At 35.2% G+C, this 17,536-nt stretch overlaps 1 protein-coding gene across 1 annotated transcript; it reads left to right on the top strand.

Annotated features, from left to right (window-relative positions):
- The first annotated feature begins 124 nt into the window (after positions 1 to 124).
- Positions 125 to 17,052, top strand: LOC125668090 (membralin-like). The gene is made up of 11 exons (XM_048901865.2): positions 125 to 252; positions 3,372 to 3,550; positions 4,538 to 5,132; positions 6,692 to 6,802; positions 6,973 to 7,095; positions 8,169 to 8,269; positions 9,086 to 9,143; positions 11,623 to 11,706; positions 13,382 to 13,514; positions 13,822 to 13,921; positions 15,936 to 17,052. Exons 2-11 carry the CDS (start codon positions 3,374 to 3,376, stop codon positions 16,893 to 16,895), a joined length of 2,442 nt encoding a protein of 813 aa, XP_048757822.1. The 5' UTR covers positions 125 to 252; positions 3,372 to 3,373; the 3' UTR covers positions 16,896 to 17,052.
- Positions 17,053 to 17,536: the final 484 nt, after the last annotated feature.

The raw sequence follows: 17,536 nt of genomic DNA, 5'->3' as shown, positions 1-17,536 counted from the left end.
GATAATTGAAATGAATTGAAACAATGATTGGTGGAAAAGGGCAACGTTTTACCTTGAGTACAAGAATTTCAAGACAGTCCAGAAGCTAAGATTTTTCATTGACAAGATTCGGAAAATTATTTTCACTTGGTTTGGAGGCTATATTATTTTCCATCATCAAAACCCAAAACCCGAACGTCGAAGACTATTAATATATCAGTTATATACCGCAATTTCAGGCCACACAAACAAATTCTGATTGGTCTGCCTCTGGTAAGAACTTGCTTGCATTTATGTTTAAATATCTAGCAGCATTCTGATCCCATCGGGATCTACTATATCATAGAAGTATGTTTAGATAACAGCAGTACAGCCTCAGTGGGGAAATGATGACATAAGAGAGTTTGATCCGCGACCTGTCAACACGAACTGATCAACTGACCATCTCACAACAAAAGATCTATTCTAACACCATTTTGACAAATTCTGAAGAAATGGATGATTGATCCACTTCAAAGGCTGTGTTAGCTTTTTTAAGAGGCTAGTTAGTAGTAGCGCGAGTCTAGAACCTGCAGATATTTACTGATAACATTGAACAGTTTCTTATGAGTTCTCCAGACAGAGGAGGAACATACACAAACAACAAAAGTGCAAAAAAATCAAGCCTGGTTTTATAACCAGTAACAATAAGAAATAAAGTTCGTGTTTTCGTGGATGTTGCAGAATAACCTCAGGGGTCGAGAAATTTTGTTTTGAAATATTAAAGCCGAGGCGTTAGCCGGTTTATCTTGCTGCTTTGATAACATACATTACAACATCATCTCAGATACACCATTATGATGATGGATTATTCTGTTTGAGTGAACCTTTTAGTATAAATTATTTGCTATGATGTTATTTCACAAGATACTTCTAATAATAGTATGGTTTCATTCAAATGCAATATAGATTTTGTAAAGACATGTTCTCTTGCAAATACTACTGTATAAGTTAAGGAGGGACCAGAATGAAATATAAGAGGTTAAATGATTTTTTTAAATCACAAAATGTATTTTAATAGAATGCACTGGGTGATTCGCTGTAGTCTAACCTAAAACATTATATTATATACAGCCCCAACAACTTTGACAAATTGGGAATGATAAGTTAAAGATAAACTATATATAGCAGAGGTTTTTCTACTATCTGTTTTGTTATATTATAGTGAATTTATTAGATAAATAAACAACCTACCTCAAACAATATTAAATACATTAGTAAAAACTGGCAGATGCTTTCAGAGCTTTGAAGTTGAGGAGAGAAACATTGCATGGAAAAGCACTAAATCGACTGCCTAAATAAGAAAAGTTATCGTCACGAGAGTGTTGTCACAAATGAACCATCTCCCCCGAGTCAATAGCTAGTAAATGATGAATCACTCTGTGAGATAGAGTTAGGTCCCGAGTGAATAGCTAATTGATGATGAATCATTCTGTGAGGTAGAGTTAGGCCCCGAGTCAATAGCTAGTTAAATGATGAATCACTCATTGATTGATTGTATATTGTTTAACGTCCCACTTGGGAATTTTTCACTCATATGGAGACGTCACCAAGACTGATGAAGGGCTGCAAAATTTAAGCTATGCTTGGGACTTATGTCCATTACGCAGGGAGGAATCTTTATCGTGCCACACCTGCTGTGACACGACACCTTGGTTTTCACGGTCGCATCCAAAGGACCACCCCATTTAGTCACTTCTTTCGACAAGCAAGAGGTACTGGGAACCTATTTTAATGCGGATCCCCATGGGAAGAACATACACGAAGAGGAAATAACTTTCACTACGATAATATGAAAACGAATATGGAAAAAATTTATGAGTAGTAATAAAAGCAGGAAGTTGAATATGAGATTGAGTTTAACCATGTTCTGATTTTTTGATTCAAATGTATAGAAAAAAAAGGGCTTCCTCATTTTCCAGAGGCTTGTAGTTTTCATTGACTGGCAGGTTCTACAGGCCAGTGATGTTAAAAAAAAAAGATGTTTTGGTAAAGACTGCAATATACCTGTAAATTTTTTGTGGGGTTGGGGGATAATAATGGGGGCATGAGACATCATTCCAAAATAAGGATACCCCCCTCCCTACATCAGAAATGCATTTTGGATAGCCTTCAGTTATATGTAAAGGGAAGTCATCCACAGTAATTTTCACCATAGGGTATCATCCTTCGTTTTGTCAACACATAAATCCGAAATTTATTAGGGGTGGGACAATACCCTTTCTAGCAGATCCCATATGTATCACAATACTTGACACACAATACCATACATATTGTGATACTTTGCATATCAATAAAAACTAGAAAAAAAGATTTCAAATTTAGTCAATTCAAAAAAAAAATCAAAAAATCACTCGGTTCAGCTAGTTACTTGACTAGAATAAAATAAATATCACAATGCTCCAAAAACTTTACAAATTCGATGTTTCTGACACCGTTTTCCCTTTTGTAAACTGGCATGCCAAACCTCTTACATACCTCTGACTTGCTTCCAGTCCGTTTTGTTAATGTTATGTAGTCCGCCATGTTTTTTTGTGTTGTACTTTCATTTTCTGCTGGGTGGACTGAAAATACCCGACTTGTGATGTTCAGATATTTTTGGAAAACGCTGTGATGGGTATCATCATTTAATAGACCTGTGTATCGATTCATATATCACCAAGATGAGTATCACATCGGTGCACCGATGAATCGTCCCACCTCTAAAATTTATACCCCATTACTATGTCTGAAAAAAATGTAATATTCTTAAAAACCAGAAAAAAAAGCAACTTCATTTACTAATACTGTATTGTTCTCTCACAAAGACTACAGCAGTTTAGGAGAAATCCTCATGTCTGTCCATCCGTCTTTCTGTTTGTGGACATGATTTTTGTCCAGACATTTTGCAAGAGACTAGTGGATTGAATTTTCTGAAAATATGTACACTCTGTATTATTACACCATGGTTATTGATCAATGTCAAGGTCAAAGGAAGCTAGTGTATCCTGTAACTTGTATTTAGGTAAAACATGATTAATGTTGAGACTCATGTCTGTCTGGTCTTCAGCTATTCAATGTAGAAATATGCACCAAAATGGATGAACCTCGTGGAGGATATTTAAGTCCCTTTATGACAGGTCTAGTTTAGATTTATCCTTGATTGTGTTGATAAGTGTGTAGCTTGAAACTGATTTTTTCCCCCCTGTTAACATACATTGTCATTAGAGCTGATTATGAGTTAGTGATGAAGTTGGAACCATGAGGTTTAAAGATGAAATTTACAGATATCTTCAATCACTAGCTTTTAAAAAGATGTCCAGCCTACATGTGATGTACGATACAAGTTTCCTTTTTAAGCTTTAAAATTTCAGCTATGAATGCGGAAGCAGAAAATGATGGGCGAGCAGGGCGATCACAGCCTCCAAACAACCCATTGTTTAACATGAGAGAGAGACTGTTTCACGCCTTGTTTTACCGAGTAGCCTTGACCTATGCACGGGCCTTCCCTAAGCCAGTCCGTAGGATCCTAGAATTTGCAATTTTACTGAAGGTAAATGACAATTTCTGGTCTTAAAGGTAAAAGTTCTGATTGTTTATAAATTCTAATTTTATTTTTGTAAGCAAATTGTACTTATTGTAAACTTAAATGCACAACTCTCTCTGTTTCTCTCTCCAAATAAGAAAATTTGTAAGACCATTTTTTAAAACTGATAGTGTTGATACTCGTGATGATTCATTATGTTGAAAGTTTCCGAGGAGAGATGGGGTGGGATAGGCACGCATTATCCCAGATTAATTTTGATCAGATTGCCTTTACAACCTTTATTTATCAAAATCCTTCATTTCATGCATTTGCTAACCTTTAATGTTGAATTGAACAAATTTCTACAAATCTAGATGCTCTGTATTGTTCAATTTATTTTAGAGAATTTTTCAATGTGATTTTGTTTTTGGACTGAATATTGTGATGCAATAAATATCTTGTTTTTCACACATTGCTAATTTAAAAAAACACAACAGAACTTTTAAATATAGTAAAATTATGAAATGCTGAATTATCAAATTTGTCTGATTTATGAACATTGAATACAATTTTACTTTAATAAGTATGTTCAGTTGCAATTTTTGCTTTTCACATGCATTAACATCATGTCTTCCTAGATATACACAGATCATTATGATAAGGCCAATTTTAAATAAAAATTGATTTGTTTGATGTACTCCGACCGACCCGTCAAATTTGCTCCTACCTGATCATTTTTTTCAGCAATTTAAAATTTCTTTTTTTTTTGTTGGTTCCCTTGAAAAATAGAATATTCTCCTTCTTATAAAAGAAAATATTAGAAAATTTCATGACGTTAACCCCCCAACCCCCCCCCAAAAAAACTGCCTACCGACCCACCTTAAAAAAGGTGGGTCGGAGTACATCAAACAAAAATATTTTTAATGATGGCCTAATTGTAAAATAAAATATTAACATAATGTCTTCCTAGATATACACAAATCATTATAATAATTGTAAAATGATGTCATTCAGGCTCTGCTGGTGCTGGGGATACTAGCTTACATACATATCGTTTTTGCACGTACCCCAATCAATTGCCTGACCAATGTCCAGAGCACTTGGCCTAGGACTGGAATACTCCGGGTGGAAATTGTCCACAACGCCTCAGAGAACTACAGCATCATCAACTCCTATGAAAAAGAATACTCCGACTTCACCCTCCATTTCTTTAATGAAGATGGAGAGACGGGCGCGGAAGAGGACATGAAATCAACAGAAAGCTCCGAGACAGAAGAAGAGGAACATATCGGTGAAGACGAAACAGAGGGAAATGTAGGGAATCCTGACAGTGGATTGGAGAAAGATACGAAGGTACCACAAGATGAAAAATTGGCAGGGGTCAAGGAGGATCAGATCAGGCTTAACAGAACTGCTCAGACACCTGAGGAAATCTCCAATCTTTCTATTGCCAGCTCTGGTGCATCAAGGGCTGGGAACCAGGAAAACATGTTTACAGATGATAAGATAGCTGTGGAGGGGAATACCTCATATGCCCCACCAGAGAACCAGCAAACTTTCGAAACACAAACATACCACATGTCGGAGATTGAGATGTTGGCTAAAGTGGGTGAGTATTAGTTTAGAGCTGGTTTCTGTTCTTTAGAAAATCAAATTGTGTGTGCTGTAATGACTCTGAGAAGGTTTAGTTGGTGAGGTTGTTATACCCCCCGCAAACGAAGTTCAGGGGGGTATATAGGAATCACTCTCTGTCTGTCCGTCTGTCTGTCTGTGCAAATTCGTGTCCGGGCCATAACTTCTTTGTTCTTTGACATAGGCATACCATATTTGACACATGAGTGTATCACCATGAGACGATGTGTTGGATACTTTCATGACCTCCATATGACCTTGACTTCAAGGTCAAAATTAAAGGGTTTTACAATGGATTCGTGTCAGGACCATGACTTTTTTGTTCTTTGACATAGGCATACCATATTTGACACATGAGTGTATCACCATGAGACGATGTTTCGGGTACCTTCATTACCTCTATATGACCTTGAACTTTGACCTCAAGGTCAAAATTGATTATAGGGTTTTGACAGTCATACCATAAGACATGGGTGTATCACCATGAGACTATGTGTCATGTACATTCATGACCTCTTTATGACCTTAACCTTTGATCTCAAGGTCAAAATTATAGGTTTATGCCATGGATTTGTGTTTGGACTATGTCTTCCATTTTCTTTTACAAAGGCATACCATATTTTTACACTCAGGAAAGAGGTAATTTATATCTATTAACAACACCCTTTGGGAGATTGGGGTAAACGGGGAGTATTCTTAGTGAGCATTGCTCACAGTACCTCTTGTTTAAAACTGTCAAGATATACAACAAGTACCTAAATAATAATACACAAAATAGCAAAAAGATAAAATAAATAAATAAATGAATGAATAAAATAGAATTAAAAAATCTGACCTACCCACCCTATTTTTTTTTTTTTACAGCAGGTTACTGTAAACACATTTTTTCTTGTTGACCTTATCAAAAGAAGCAAGTCTATGAATAACTCAATTTTGCCTCTGCCTTGAATGTGGGGTAGTGGAATTGACACTTACAGGTGTTTTTCTCTGTCATCTCTCTGCAAACTAACACCAGTGTTATACAGTAAAACATGTTTATAGTGTGCTTGATTCGCTATAAACATAATTCAGTATATCCAATACGTTCATAATGTATTTTAAAACTACAGGGAATGAAAATCACTTCACTGTAACTGTGAATTCATTATACAAAGCGTGTTGAGTGTACATATATTTTACTGTAAGAGGATATCAGAGAAGAAAATACTTAGGAAAGATTGATTTTAATGTATGGGGGCAAACAAGTTTAAGGGGAGGGAGAAAAGGAATGGAGAGAGACAGAAAAGGGGAAGTAGACGGGAGAGGTGGACCCTCTGTCCACCCCACCCCTCTAAGGTGGATAACAATATTCATTTCTGTAAACATGATGAAATTGAACATTGCAACCAAATATTTCAGCAAGAGTTCAGATAAGTTTTGGTCAGAATATACTGGTTGGTTTGCAGGACTGTATTCCATCTGAATGTTTTCTTTTCAATTTACTAAGATTGAAACAACATTTGATGTATTTTAAATATTTTTTCTCTTTTGCACCAGTATGGCCAGAGGAAAAGTACATCGTGGAGTATGCCTTGGAATATGGGTTTTTGAGACTGTCCCCCAAAACCAGACAGAGATTGAACATCACTGTCATGTTGGTGACATTGGGTGAGTCAGATAAACATTTTAAAAAGTTGTTGAATTGAAGGGCACATGTCTTATAAGACATTGTAGACAACAAACAGCAAGAGGAACATACAATATGACAGGAAATGAATTTTGTATAAAACTACAGGGGCATATTAAATCTATAATACTGTTCATGTACATTTTTTAAGACCCAGACAAAGAGAGTTGTTTTGGCGACAGCATTAGTCGCTTCCTGTTGGCCGAGTTTCTGGGATATGATGACATCTTAATGTCGAGCATCAAACAGCTGGCCGAGAAAGAGGACAACAAAGGTAAAAATTCATCACCTTGGTTACAGAACGTGCCTTGACCAAGAAAAACAAGATTAGTGATGTACAAGGCATAGATTTAACCTATTGTAGATTTTTTTCTGTGATGATTTTAGTATTTGTGTTAATTCACAAAAGTCTCTCAGACTCAAAAGTCTCTCTCTCTCTTATTTATTTATCAATGTTTTATATAAATGTACAACAAATAATAATAAATACTGTATAACTGCTGTATAATAGGTAATGTCTGCAGCTGGAAATTTTTGCAATTCGATTCCTAAAAGGTAGCAAATTATATTCTGCGTTTACAATTTCTGTAGTAATACCTTTGTATATACCTATGTGTATCTATTTTATATATTTTGCAATCGTAATTCAAATTTTTCCAATGTACAAAATTCCACAAGAAATTGACAACTACAGAAAATAGCTGTTATTTTTTTAGTTCCCCAAAGAATAGCACTTATGATATAAATTTCTCGTGGTTTGAAGCTACAATGCTAATTTCATCAAATTACAAATGATGTGTAAATATGAAAGTAAGCTCAGTGCTTTTTATGCATAAGAATTACTACTGGCAGTCTACCACTGCAAAATTGTTGCAGATTCACAAAATGTTATTAAGTGATTGAATTTTCATTTTAAATTTTATACAAGTTTTTGTAATAAATATCTGAAGTACAACCTACTATTGTGTCGATCATGTCAATAGCGTCTTGATACAATAAATATTTGAGAGTAACAGGATTTTTCATCATTTAATCAAGTGTTTTTAGAAGTCTGTAAAATTAGCTGTATAATGTTGATTTCATGGTGTGCGTGCCATGTTCCATAATTCAAAGTAATTTGTAAAAAGGTTTCGAAAAAAGCTATAGTTACAGAAATATCAATAGTTTTATATTTTTATTTATGGAAGAATTCAGCATTGAAAATTTCCCAATATTAGGAAATGTTGATTATTTTTCCAATTCGCTTCTAAGATTGATATGATAAGCATTGAATCTTTATAGACAGTTGTTTTGTGCTGTTTGTGGGCTGTTAGAGAATACACTCAGAATTGTTATTATGTTTTTCAGGCTACCTGAGGAATGTGGTAACTGGAGAACACTACCGCTTTGTCAGCATGTGGATGGCCAGGAGCTCATACCTGGCGGCGGCCTTCATCATGTTTGTTTTCGTAAGTTTGTGGTCATCCTACATGTAGGTCACTGAGCCATCTAGTCTTTTTGGTCATCCTGGAATGCTTTGATGAATTTGTATGAAGTCACTGAGCCGTCTAGGCTGTAGTGAGCTTCTCTGTTGTCATCATTGGCGTCGTAGTCATCATTGTAGAGATCAACTTCATATTTTCAATGTTTTTTCTGGAATTACATGGCCAATTTCAACCAAACATGATACAAAGTATCCATAGGTAAAAGGGATTTAAACTTGTTGAAAAGAAGGGTCATGCTCTTTTCCAAGAGGAGATGAATGAGAAAGATGGAAAATAGGCTGGGTTGATTAGATTTCTCCTGAAGAACAACTGAGCTAGAAATGCCAAATTTTACAAGAATGTGTCATTGTATATGGCCAAATTTCATTATCTCAAACTCAATGAGACAGAGAAAAAACTTTGAAATTTGCAAGGATTCAAGATATCAAGGGTAAAATACTTATAGAATAAATGGTTGGGACTTCCGAATCACTTCGACATATCCATGGTATTCGAGATATTGGTGTTGGAGATACTGAAGTTCAACTGTAGTATATAACTGATTCCCATGGTCAGAGTGGGGCCACAATATGGGTTTAATAGTTTTTGCATAGGAATGTGGAACATTTTTTAAAAATAAGAATTAAACTCAAAAACAAGGGAACAGGGTAATGATTATGTTATTGATCTCAGATTTCAGACTGATCGATCTCCTCTGCTTCTTTGATTCGTTACTGATCTCCGTTTCTCTTTGATTTCAGACAGGTTGATTTCCTGTTATGTTTTTTTTTTTTATTTCAGACTGTTTGTGTGTCCACTTTACTGAGATATTCACATCATCAGATTTTCATCTTTATTGGTAAGAATGATTTTTTATGCCTCCCTTGATTGAAAGTCTGGGAGAAATATTACTGTTCTGCTTCTTCTGCAGTTTAATTATACCCCACACAACGAAGTTGCGAAGGGTATAATGTTTTTGACCTGTCCGTCAGTCCCTTTTTTTGTCAGCGCAACTCCTCTGAAACCGCTCAACAGAATTTCATGAAACTTTGTAGTTAATAAGGACACACTGTGTAGACGTTCATATTCCCAGGAAATTCTGATTCAATAATTTTTCTTAGAGTTATGGCCCTTTTGAATTGAAAATTTCGTGCCATTTATCCTGAATTTTGAGCCTGTCTGTCCTGTTCTTGTCAGTGCAACTCCTCTGACACTGCTGAACAGAATTTCGTGAAACTTTATAGTTAATAAGGACACACTGTGTAGATGTGCATATTCCCAGAAAATTCTGATTCAATAATTTTTCTGGGAGTTATGCCCCTTTTGAACTTAGAATTTTGAATCCGTCTGTCCAGTTCCTGCAGTAATGCATAAGATTACCATTCATTATGTGAGGCATTGTCAAGCAATGTTGGAGCATGGGGTATATGAGCTTGCTCACCTCTGCTTTCTTTCATTGATTAACCTTGGCAACATAGAAATGTTATACCTGGTGAACTGAACAGCCAAAGCCAAATCTAAGTGAATTATTATGCATTTATTAAGGTCAAGGTTATATTTTCCATGATTCATCTTGGTCACTCCTGAGGCATAGTGTTTCTTCTTAAATTTTATCATTTGTGTTATGTTTGGCCAGGTAATCTTAACAGATGGAACAAATGCCATGAATACAGAAAGTTCCAATTAATCTAATGAACCTACTCTAATGAATCTACTCCAGTTATTTTCTGTTCATCTACACTAATTAATCTACAGTTTAGTTGCATAGAAATTTGTTAGTTCAGATAGACAGTGCTTCATTCAGATATCTAGTGGACCTACTGCAAACAGATTAAGTGGTCATGCAATGGTGTATATGTTTCAGTAGATCTGCTTCAGCCTACAGATAGTGATGAATGTTGCAATAGTGTTTTATGTTTCAGTGTAAGAGATGATTATTACGACAGTGTTTTATGTTTCAGTGTAAGAGATGATTATTACGACAGTGTTTTATGTTTCAGTGTAAGAGATGATTATTACGACAGTGTTTTATGTTTCAGTGTAAGAGATGATTATTACGACAGTGTTTTATGTTTCAGTGTAAGAGATGATTATTACGACAGTGTTTTATGTTTCAGTGTAAGAGATGATTATTACGACAGTGTTTTATGTTTCAGAGTTAGAGATAATATTACAATAGTATTTTTATTAGCTCACCTGAGCTGAAACCTCAAATGAGCTTTTCTGATCTCCTGTTGTCCTTCGTCTGTAAACTTTTTACATTTTTGACTTCCTCTTCAGAGCCACTGGGCTAATTTCAACCAATCTTGGGTGAAGGGCTTTCAAGTTTGTTCAAATGAAGGGCCATGCTCCCTTCAAAAGAGAGATAATAACAAAAATAGGGTGGGTTCATTGAAATTTTTTCTCAAGAACCACTGGGCCAGAAGAGCTGAGGTTTACGTGAAAACTTCCTGACATAGTGCAGATTTAAGTTTGTTAAAATCATGATCCCTGGGGGTAGGTTGAGGCCACAATAGGGGATCAAAATTTTACATACAAAAATATTGGGAAAATCTTCCAAATATTCTTCTCAAGAACCAATGGGCCAGAAAAGTTTACATGTACATGAAATCTTCCTGATATAGTGCAGATTTAAGTTTGTTAAAATCATGGCCACCAGGAGTAGAGTGGGGCCACAGTAGGGGATCAAAGTTTTACATACAAATAAATAGGGAAAATCATTAAAAATCTTCTCAAGAACCATTGAGCCAAGAAGTTTACAATAACATGAAAGCTTCCTGACATAGTGCAGATTCAAGTTTGTGAAAATCATGGCCACCGGTGGGAGGTTTGGGCCACAATAAGGATCAAATCGTACATGCGATTATATAAGGAAAATCTTTAAATATGGGCCAAAGTGACTCAGGTGAGCGATGTGGCCCATGGGCCTCTTGTATTTCAGTGTTAGAGATGAATATTACAATAGTGTTTTATATTTCAGTGTCAGAGATGAATATTACAATAGTGTTTTTATATTTCAGTGTCAGAGATGAATATTACAATAGTGTTTTTATATTTCAGTGTCAGAGATGAATATTACAATAGTGTTTTTATATTTCAGTGTCAGAGATGAATATTACAATAGTGTTTTATATTTCAGTTTTAGAGATGAATATTACAATAGTGTTTTTATATTTCAGTGTCAGAGATGAATATTAGAATAGTGTTTTATATTTCAGTTTTAGAGATGAATATTACAATAGTGTTTTTATGTTTCAGTGTTAGAGATGAATATTACAATAGTGTTTTTATATTTCAGTTTTAGAGATGAATATTACAATAGTGTTTTTATATTTCAGTGGACCTGCTACAGATGTTGGAGATGAATGTTACGATAGCCTTTCCTGCTGCTCCACTTTTGACAGTTATTCTAGCCCTTGTTGGTAAGTCATGTAACAAAAATCTGGAGAATTAATCTAGAGTTGAATTGTATAATTCTAATTTACACTAGAAAGGGTTCTATCAAAGATGTTAGGATAAGTGATGAGAAATCAGAAAATTTCATATATATGATTGTCAAACATAACAAAATTTGGACTGTTATCGATGAAATCAATATTATATCAATAAAGCAATCTCATGTAGCAACAATATTTGATTATACATCCCATACATGTATGTTGTAAATTTCCTGACTGGCTTTAACGATATTATCCATCTCAAAAATGTCACCTGTCAAATTTTGATTGTCTCTTGTCACAGCACCCACCCCCATTTTGTGTTTTAGATGATTAAGATTGAGTTCTTTGAAGTGAATTAGTTATATTGCATATTATTTTTGTAATGTTACATATAATCAAGCATAATCAATTATTAAAATCGTGATTGATGATTTAATGATAGATTAATGTTATATATATATATTTAATCAGACATAAGGCCAAACAAAATTGAAATTACTGTTCTCAGGCCCGCATGCATTTGTTTTTAGGTTGCCGCATTGCCGATTTTATAATAAAATAAAAAGTTGGTAATGTGCTATAATATGTATCAAGGGGGGAAAATCTGCATTCATTCTGAATTTCACATTTTGCTTTCGGAATTCTCTTGCATCTTTCTAGCTTCCGAATCACAGCCACTTTGGTTCATGGGTAAAGGTTATATACAACTTCTTACTCCAATTCATAAGGTTCTGTACTAACTTAAAGTGACTGAAAATAGCAAAACCGTCTGCACAAGTATCACAGTAATGTAGATTGTTTATGTGTAAATACTCTAGAATACAGAGTAGAAGTTTACATCATTAGGTTTATTGTTTTTCTCCTCAGCAAACTTGGGTACCCTATATATTTAGAGCTCTGCAGTCTCTAGTTCAGATGACCAGGCCATAAATTCTGTTGTTGATGACCAAGATAAAGTAAAGTCTACTGTGTTTATGATTCAGTTATAGAACTTTTACGTTTAAAGTTTTTTCCCAACAAGTTGTGGATTTTAGAAAATGCCTCCCTCATCTACAGTTTATTTCATTGCTAATAAAAATGAAAAATACAAAGCCTCCCTCCCTCATCCGTTTTTGAGAAAATTGGTCTGTGAAGCAGAGAATATACGATATTGTGATATTGCCCAATGCGATATTGCCCATTCAGCAGACTACACTGACTGTAAACATGTGGGCCTTACAAAAACGTCTGTAAAAGTAGTACAAAGAGATGACAGTAATGTTTTAGGCCGTTGACAAAGTCCAGCTTTTGAAGAACATTTTAGTGAATTAAGTGTTGGTAGATTGTATAGGACATTTGCCTAAGACTAGGTTAGGGAACCAATACTTACCTAGTACTATTATTGGCATTTTTATAAAGCTTAAAATCTCAAAACTGATTCACAGAATTCATTTTCTGAAAAGCTTCTTGAAGTCAAAATATCCATTTTCGGTCAGGGCCCCCTAGACCCCCTGATCTAGGGGCAGCACCCCTAGATACCTTGCTGGGGAAGGACCCCCAGACCCTTTCCACCTTTTCTATCTCTCTTTAGAATCATGTCTGGTGTCATGTATTATTCCTCCTTAATTACAGGGATAAAGGCCATTATGTATAATTTGGTATTCCTCCTTAATTACAGGGATGGAAGCCATTATGACCGAGTTCTTCAATGACACAACGACAGCCTTTTACATTATTCTGATTGTGTGGATTGCTGACCAGTATGATGCTATCTGTTGCCATACAAACATCAGTAAACGACACTGGCTCAGGTTAGTGTTCCGATGTTGAAAATAAAAATTTTGGTGTAAAGTTATATTTACATGTATGTTGAATCTATCTGTAATTTTTCACCACACAACAACTGACTGAGTGCACAAGATATACATATAGAATTACAGACCGTGTATTTTGTCAGTGGGTTTCTATAGTGTACGTTTTTCTGTAAAAAGGAAGTAAAAAGGAAGACAATTTTTTTTATCAGTTTGAATCTAAATTAAATATATTCCTCCCTCTTCTTTCTCTCTCTTTGTAGGGTTGATTGTTTGTAGGATTTAATCTGTATATTGTTTTTTGTAGGTTTTTCTACCTGTACCATTTCGCATTTTATGCCTACCACTACAGATTTAATGGTCAGTACAGTGGTTTAGCTCTGTTTACATCCTGGCTCTTTATACAGGTAAGAAAACGGGAGTTTATAAAACAAAAATTAGCTGTTTATGGATCATGTAAGATAAAAAAAAAATGTTAATCAAGGGTGAGCGGTAAATGTAGTACGGCCGAAAGCCGAAAGTCCCGGATAACAATTTTTTTTTTTAGATTTCTCTCTTAATGCTGCATGTAATATTAAACACAAAATTTGCAGAGGTTACAGTTTGTAACCTAGGTGCATAAAAAATATAAACTTTTTCTGAGAATTCTTCTACAAATGTACCAAACCAAAATTTTCACCTGCCAAAAAGCGGTAAATCTAGTACGTTTGATAAATGTCGGAACCCAAACACGGTTGAAGACACTGACCTATTTCCACAGCCCCTTTGTAAATACTGGGTTTTAAGTAATCCAATTCTTGCAAAACTATTAATTAAAGCTACATTTTATGTTTCTATGATTAGTTCCACAACACAGAATAATAAAAACTGCTGTATTTTGTGATTGTGATATTGTTTTAATCGGAACAAGTAGGTCCCCTTAGTTTGGTAAAGTCGTACCTAAACAGCGTACGCATACATGTAAAACGATAGTTGAGGATGTCTGTCGGTAATTAGTAATAACTAAAATTAATCATTGATTCTGTTGCCCAGCTCTGGCCACTCGAAGATTCCCCATTCACCCAAGAGCCATGTAATTTTGAATAAAAATCTAAACTCCGAAAGTAAAGAAACTCTACTCCCTAGAGTAAATAATGTAACCCAAAAAGTGTGCTTTTACATTTTGTCATTTTGAATAAAAAAGAAAAAGGAATTGTGATGATACAGTCTTTAGTCGTCTTGATGATGAAATGATAATGTTAAAAATTATCGTTTCTCTTCGATAAATTACAAAGGGCTACTTTAAATTACACTTCATATGAATCATGAAAATAATAATTGAATTATAGAATTCTTCAATTAATTCTATAACGAATATGCTTCAACAACCGAAGTTTAAAAAGAAGCACACTATTTATAGTGTATATCAAAGTGGATTGAAAAAGGGTGCGTGTACGTACTACACATGTATGATTACAAATAATATGTAACGTGACACAATAAAATGTGCATATAAATGCGCCATATATGCAAGTGCGATTTATTTAAGTTACCTTAGAGATCTAGAACTCAGTCTGATTCAATATTGTAAAATATGCTAAAACACGGACTTTCAGTAGATCGCAAGATCGGCGACCATGTTCAGGTGAAAACTCTGTTTCAGTAGCTTCTTTGTGGAATTCTTAAATTTTTTTATATGATTCTTGTTTAATAGGTCGCAAACAGTTATCACAAACAGTTTGGTGCCATTCTATCTAGTATTAAGAGAGAAATCATGAAAAAATCGTTATCCGGGACTTTCAGGTTTCGGCCGTACTACATTTACCACTTGCGTTAATCAAGACAGGTTATTTTTTGGTACGGATTGGAAATATTCTTTTGCTAAGTGTACAAATACACAATTCACACACTTTACAGTATTCCTCAATGCCAATATTTTCAGCCATTTTTTATTTACAAAGCAACAAGTCATTTACTACTTATTCATGATGTCATCTCATTCCCATATATATTGATTTACATTAACTGTGTAATTTCAGGATTTTTCATTAAACACTAGTACCGTATAAGCAAAATTCTTAATTTTGGCATTATTTGCGAAGGTGCTAAGATCGCTGAAATTGAATATCACAAACAATTCATTCCATATTGGAGGTAATAGTTATCTTCTTAGAATAATATCAAAGTCGCTAAAATTCACTCGCACTAAATATACACACCCATTTTTATGGGAAAATCAGTAAAATTTTATTTTGCTAAAAATTCCACTTGCATGGTAATTGTTGTTTTTGTGACTGAACAAAACCACAAAATTTGATGCCCACAAAAATTAACGAAACCAAAATACATCAACTTATGCAGAGACTTTTTTATGAAGTATAAAATATCACTGTAGTGTTTTTCGTTGTCTGTAATTTTGATTTTATTATTATTTTTTCCCAGCATTCCATGTTGTATTTTTTCCACCATTACGAGCTGCCAGCCATTCTGCAACAAGAGAGAATTCAGCAGATTGTCACCAACCAACAAAATAACCAGGAAACGCAGACAGGCATCAGAAACAATGCGCAACCAGATGCTAACCATAACACAGAACAAGCAACGGGCAACACAGAAACAAACCCAGCAACGGGCAACACAGAACAAACAACGGTCAACGCAACACAAGATCCAGCAATGGACAACACAACACAAGATCCAGCAATGGGCAACACAGCACAAGAACCACCAACGGTCAACGCTGCACAAGACTCAGCAACAGGCAACACTGAACTAGCAACAGGCAACACAGGACAAGGTTCAGCAATGGTCAACCCACCACAAGGCTCTGGGACAGACAATGTTGTGCAAGGAGAAGAGGCAAGCAACCTAGTACCATCTACCGCAGGCAACCAATACACAGCTAGTGCAGACAATAAACAAGATGACACAAACTCGATTACCCAGCTAACTAACCGCCAGTTAGTAAACACATGCCACCTAGAGGCAAACAAGGCAGATAATACAGCACACAGTCCAAATACTCAACAGACAGATAGTACTACACCAAATTCTGTTGGAAAACCAGATAAAACTGGTTCTCAGTCTGGGAGTGACTTAGATAATCCAGCAAATCTTGTGACACAGAAAGGCATGAATAGTCTAAGTGATTCAAAAATTTGTGCTCCCGAGCAGAGGGACTCCAAACATCTGTCTTTAGGGAAAGACTCTGATAAAGAGATTTCTGGTGCTCATAGAAAGCATGTTTCATCGGATGTAAATCCATCAGATAATGCGCATCCAGCTGGTGCTTTAAATACTGTTATAAACTCACTTTCAAATAGTGGAGGACTTCTAGATGATGAATCGTTAGATAACGTTCAAGACACCAGAGTGAAATCGGATTCCGTGGAGGATAGGTGATATATTTCAGTTTCAGGTCCAAAGTGCAATGATATTATCGTTAAATGATACCCAGATCTTTCGCTTTTATTATAAATTCCTTTATGTTGTGAGTCAAAATGCAAGTGTGTGGATATGGAATTATTCTTTGATGGAAATAAAATAATGTAGACTTTGACAGGTGCTTGTTGTACAGGAGTGGATCCAGGACTTTTTTGCTCACCTGATCATTGACTCAAGCAAGTGAGCTTCTTCTGATCAAAATTTGTTGATTGTCTTTTGTTGAATTGAACATACATGTACATGTATTTAATCGACAAACAATCAAATTGACTAGGCACAAGTTCAAAAACTTCTCCCAGGTCTTTTTCACATTTTCGACTTATTTTCCAGATGCACTGGGTCAATTTCAATCAAACTTCTTGGCACTACGTATTCTTTATAGGTAAAGGGGATTTATGTTTGTTCAAAAGGAAGGATCTTGCTATAATTCTAGGACTAGAGTGGGAACATAATGGACTTCAAAAGGTTTTTCTGGGTAACCCAGTTACCTACCTTTTCAACAGTACCTGTGCATTGAATAGAAAGAAATAAAATTATCATAAATTTTCGTGCAAATCTTACGGATAGTGTTTGTCCAATATTCAAGCACCCTCATGCAT

This window comes from Ostrea edulis, chromosome 4, assembly GCF_947568905.1.
Source record: "Ostrea edulis chromosome 4, xbOstEdul1.1, whole genome shotgun sequence".
Lineage (NCBI taxonomy): Eukaryota > Metazoa > Mollusca > Bivalvia > Ostreida > Ostreidae > Ostrea > Ostrea edulis.
This window is presented reverse-complemented; position numbering and strand designations above follow the sequence as displayed.

Excerpts from the sequence above, each read along its gene's own strand:
- LOC125668090 (XM_048901865.2), top strand. The coding sequence starts at position 3,374 with ATGAATGCGGAAGCAGAAAATGATGGGCGAGCAGGGCGATCACAGCCT. Across the intron at positions 9,144-11,622 it reads TCAGATTTTCATCTTTATTG|TGGACCTGCTACAGATGTTG; the intron begins GTAAGAATGATT and ends TTTATATTTCAG. Across the intron at positions 13,922-15,935 it reads CATCCTGGCTCTTTATACAG|CATTCCATGTTGTATTTTTT; the intron begins GTAAGAAAACGG and ends ATTTTTTCCCAG.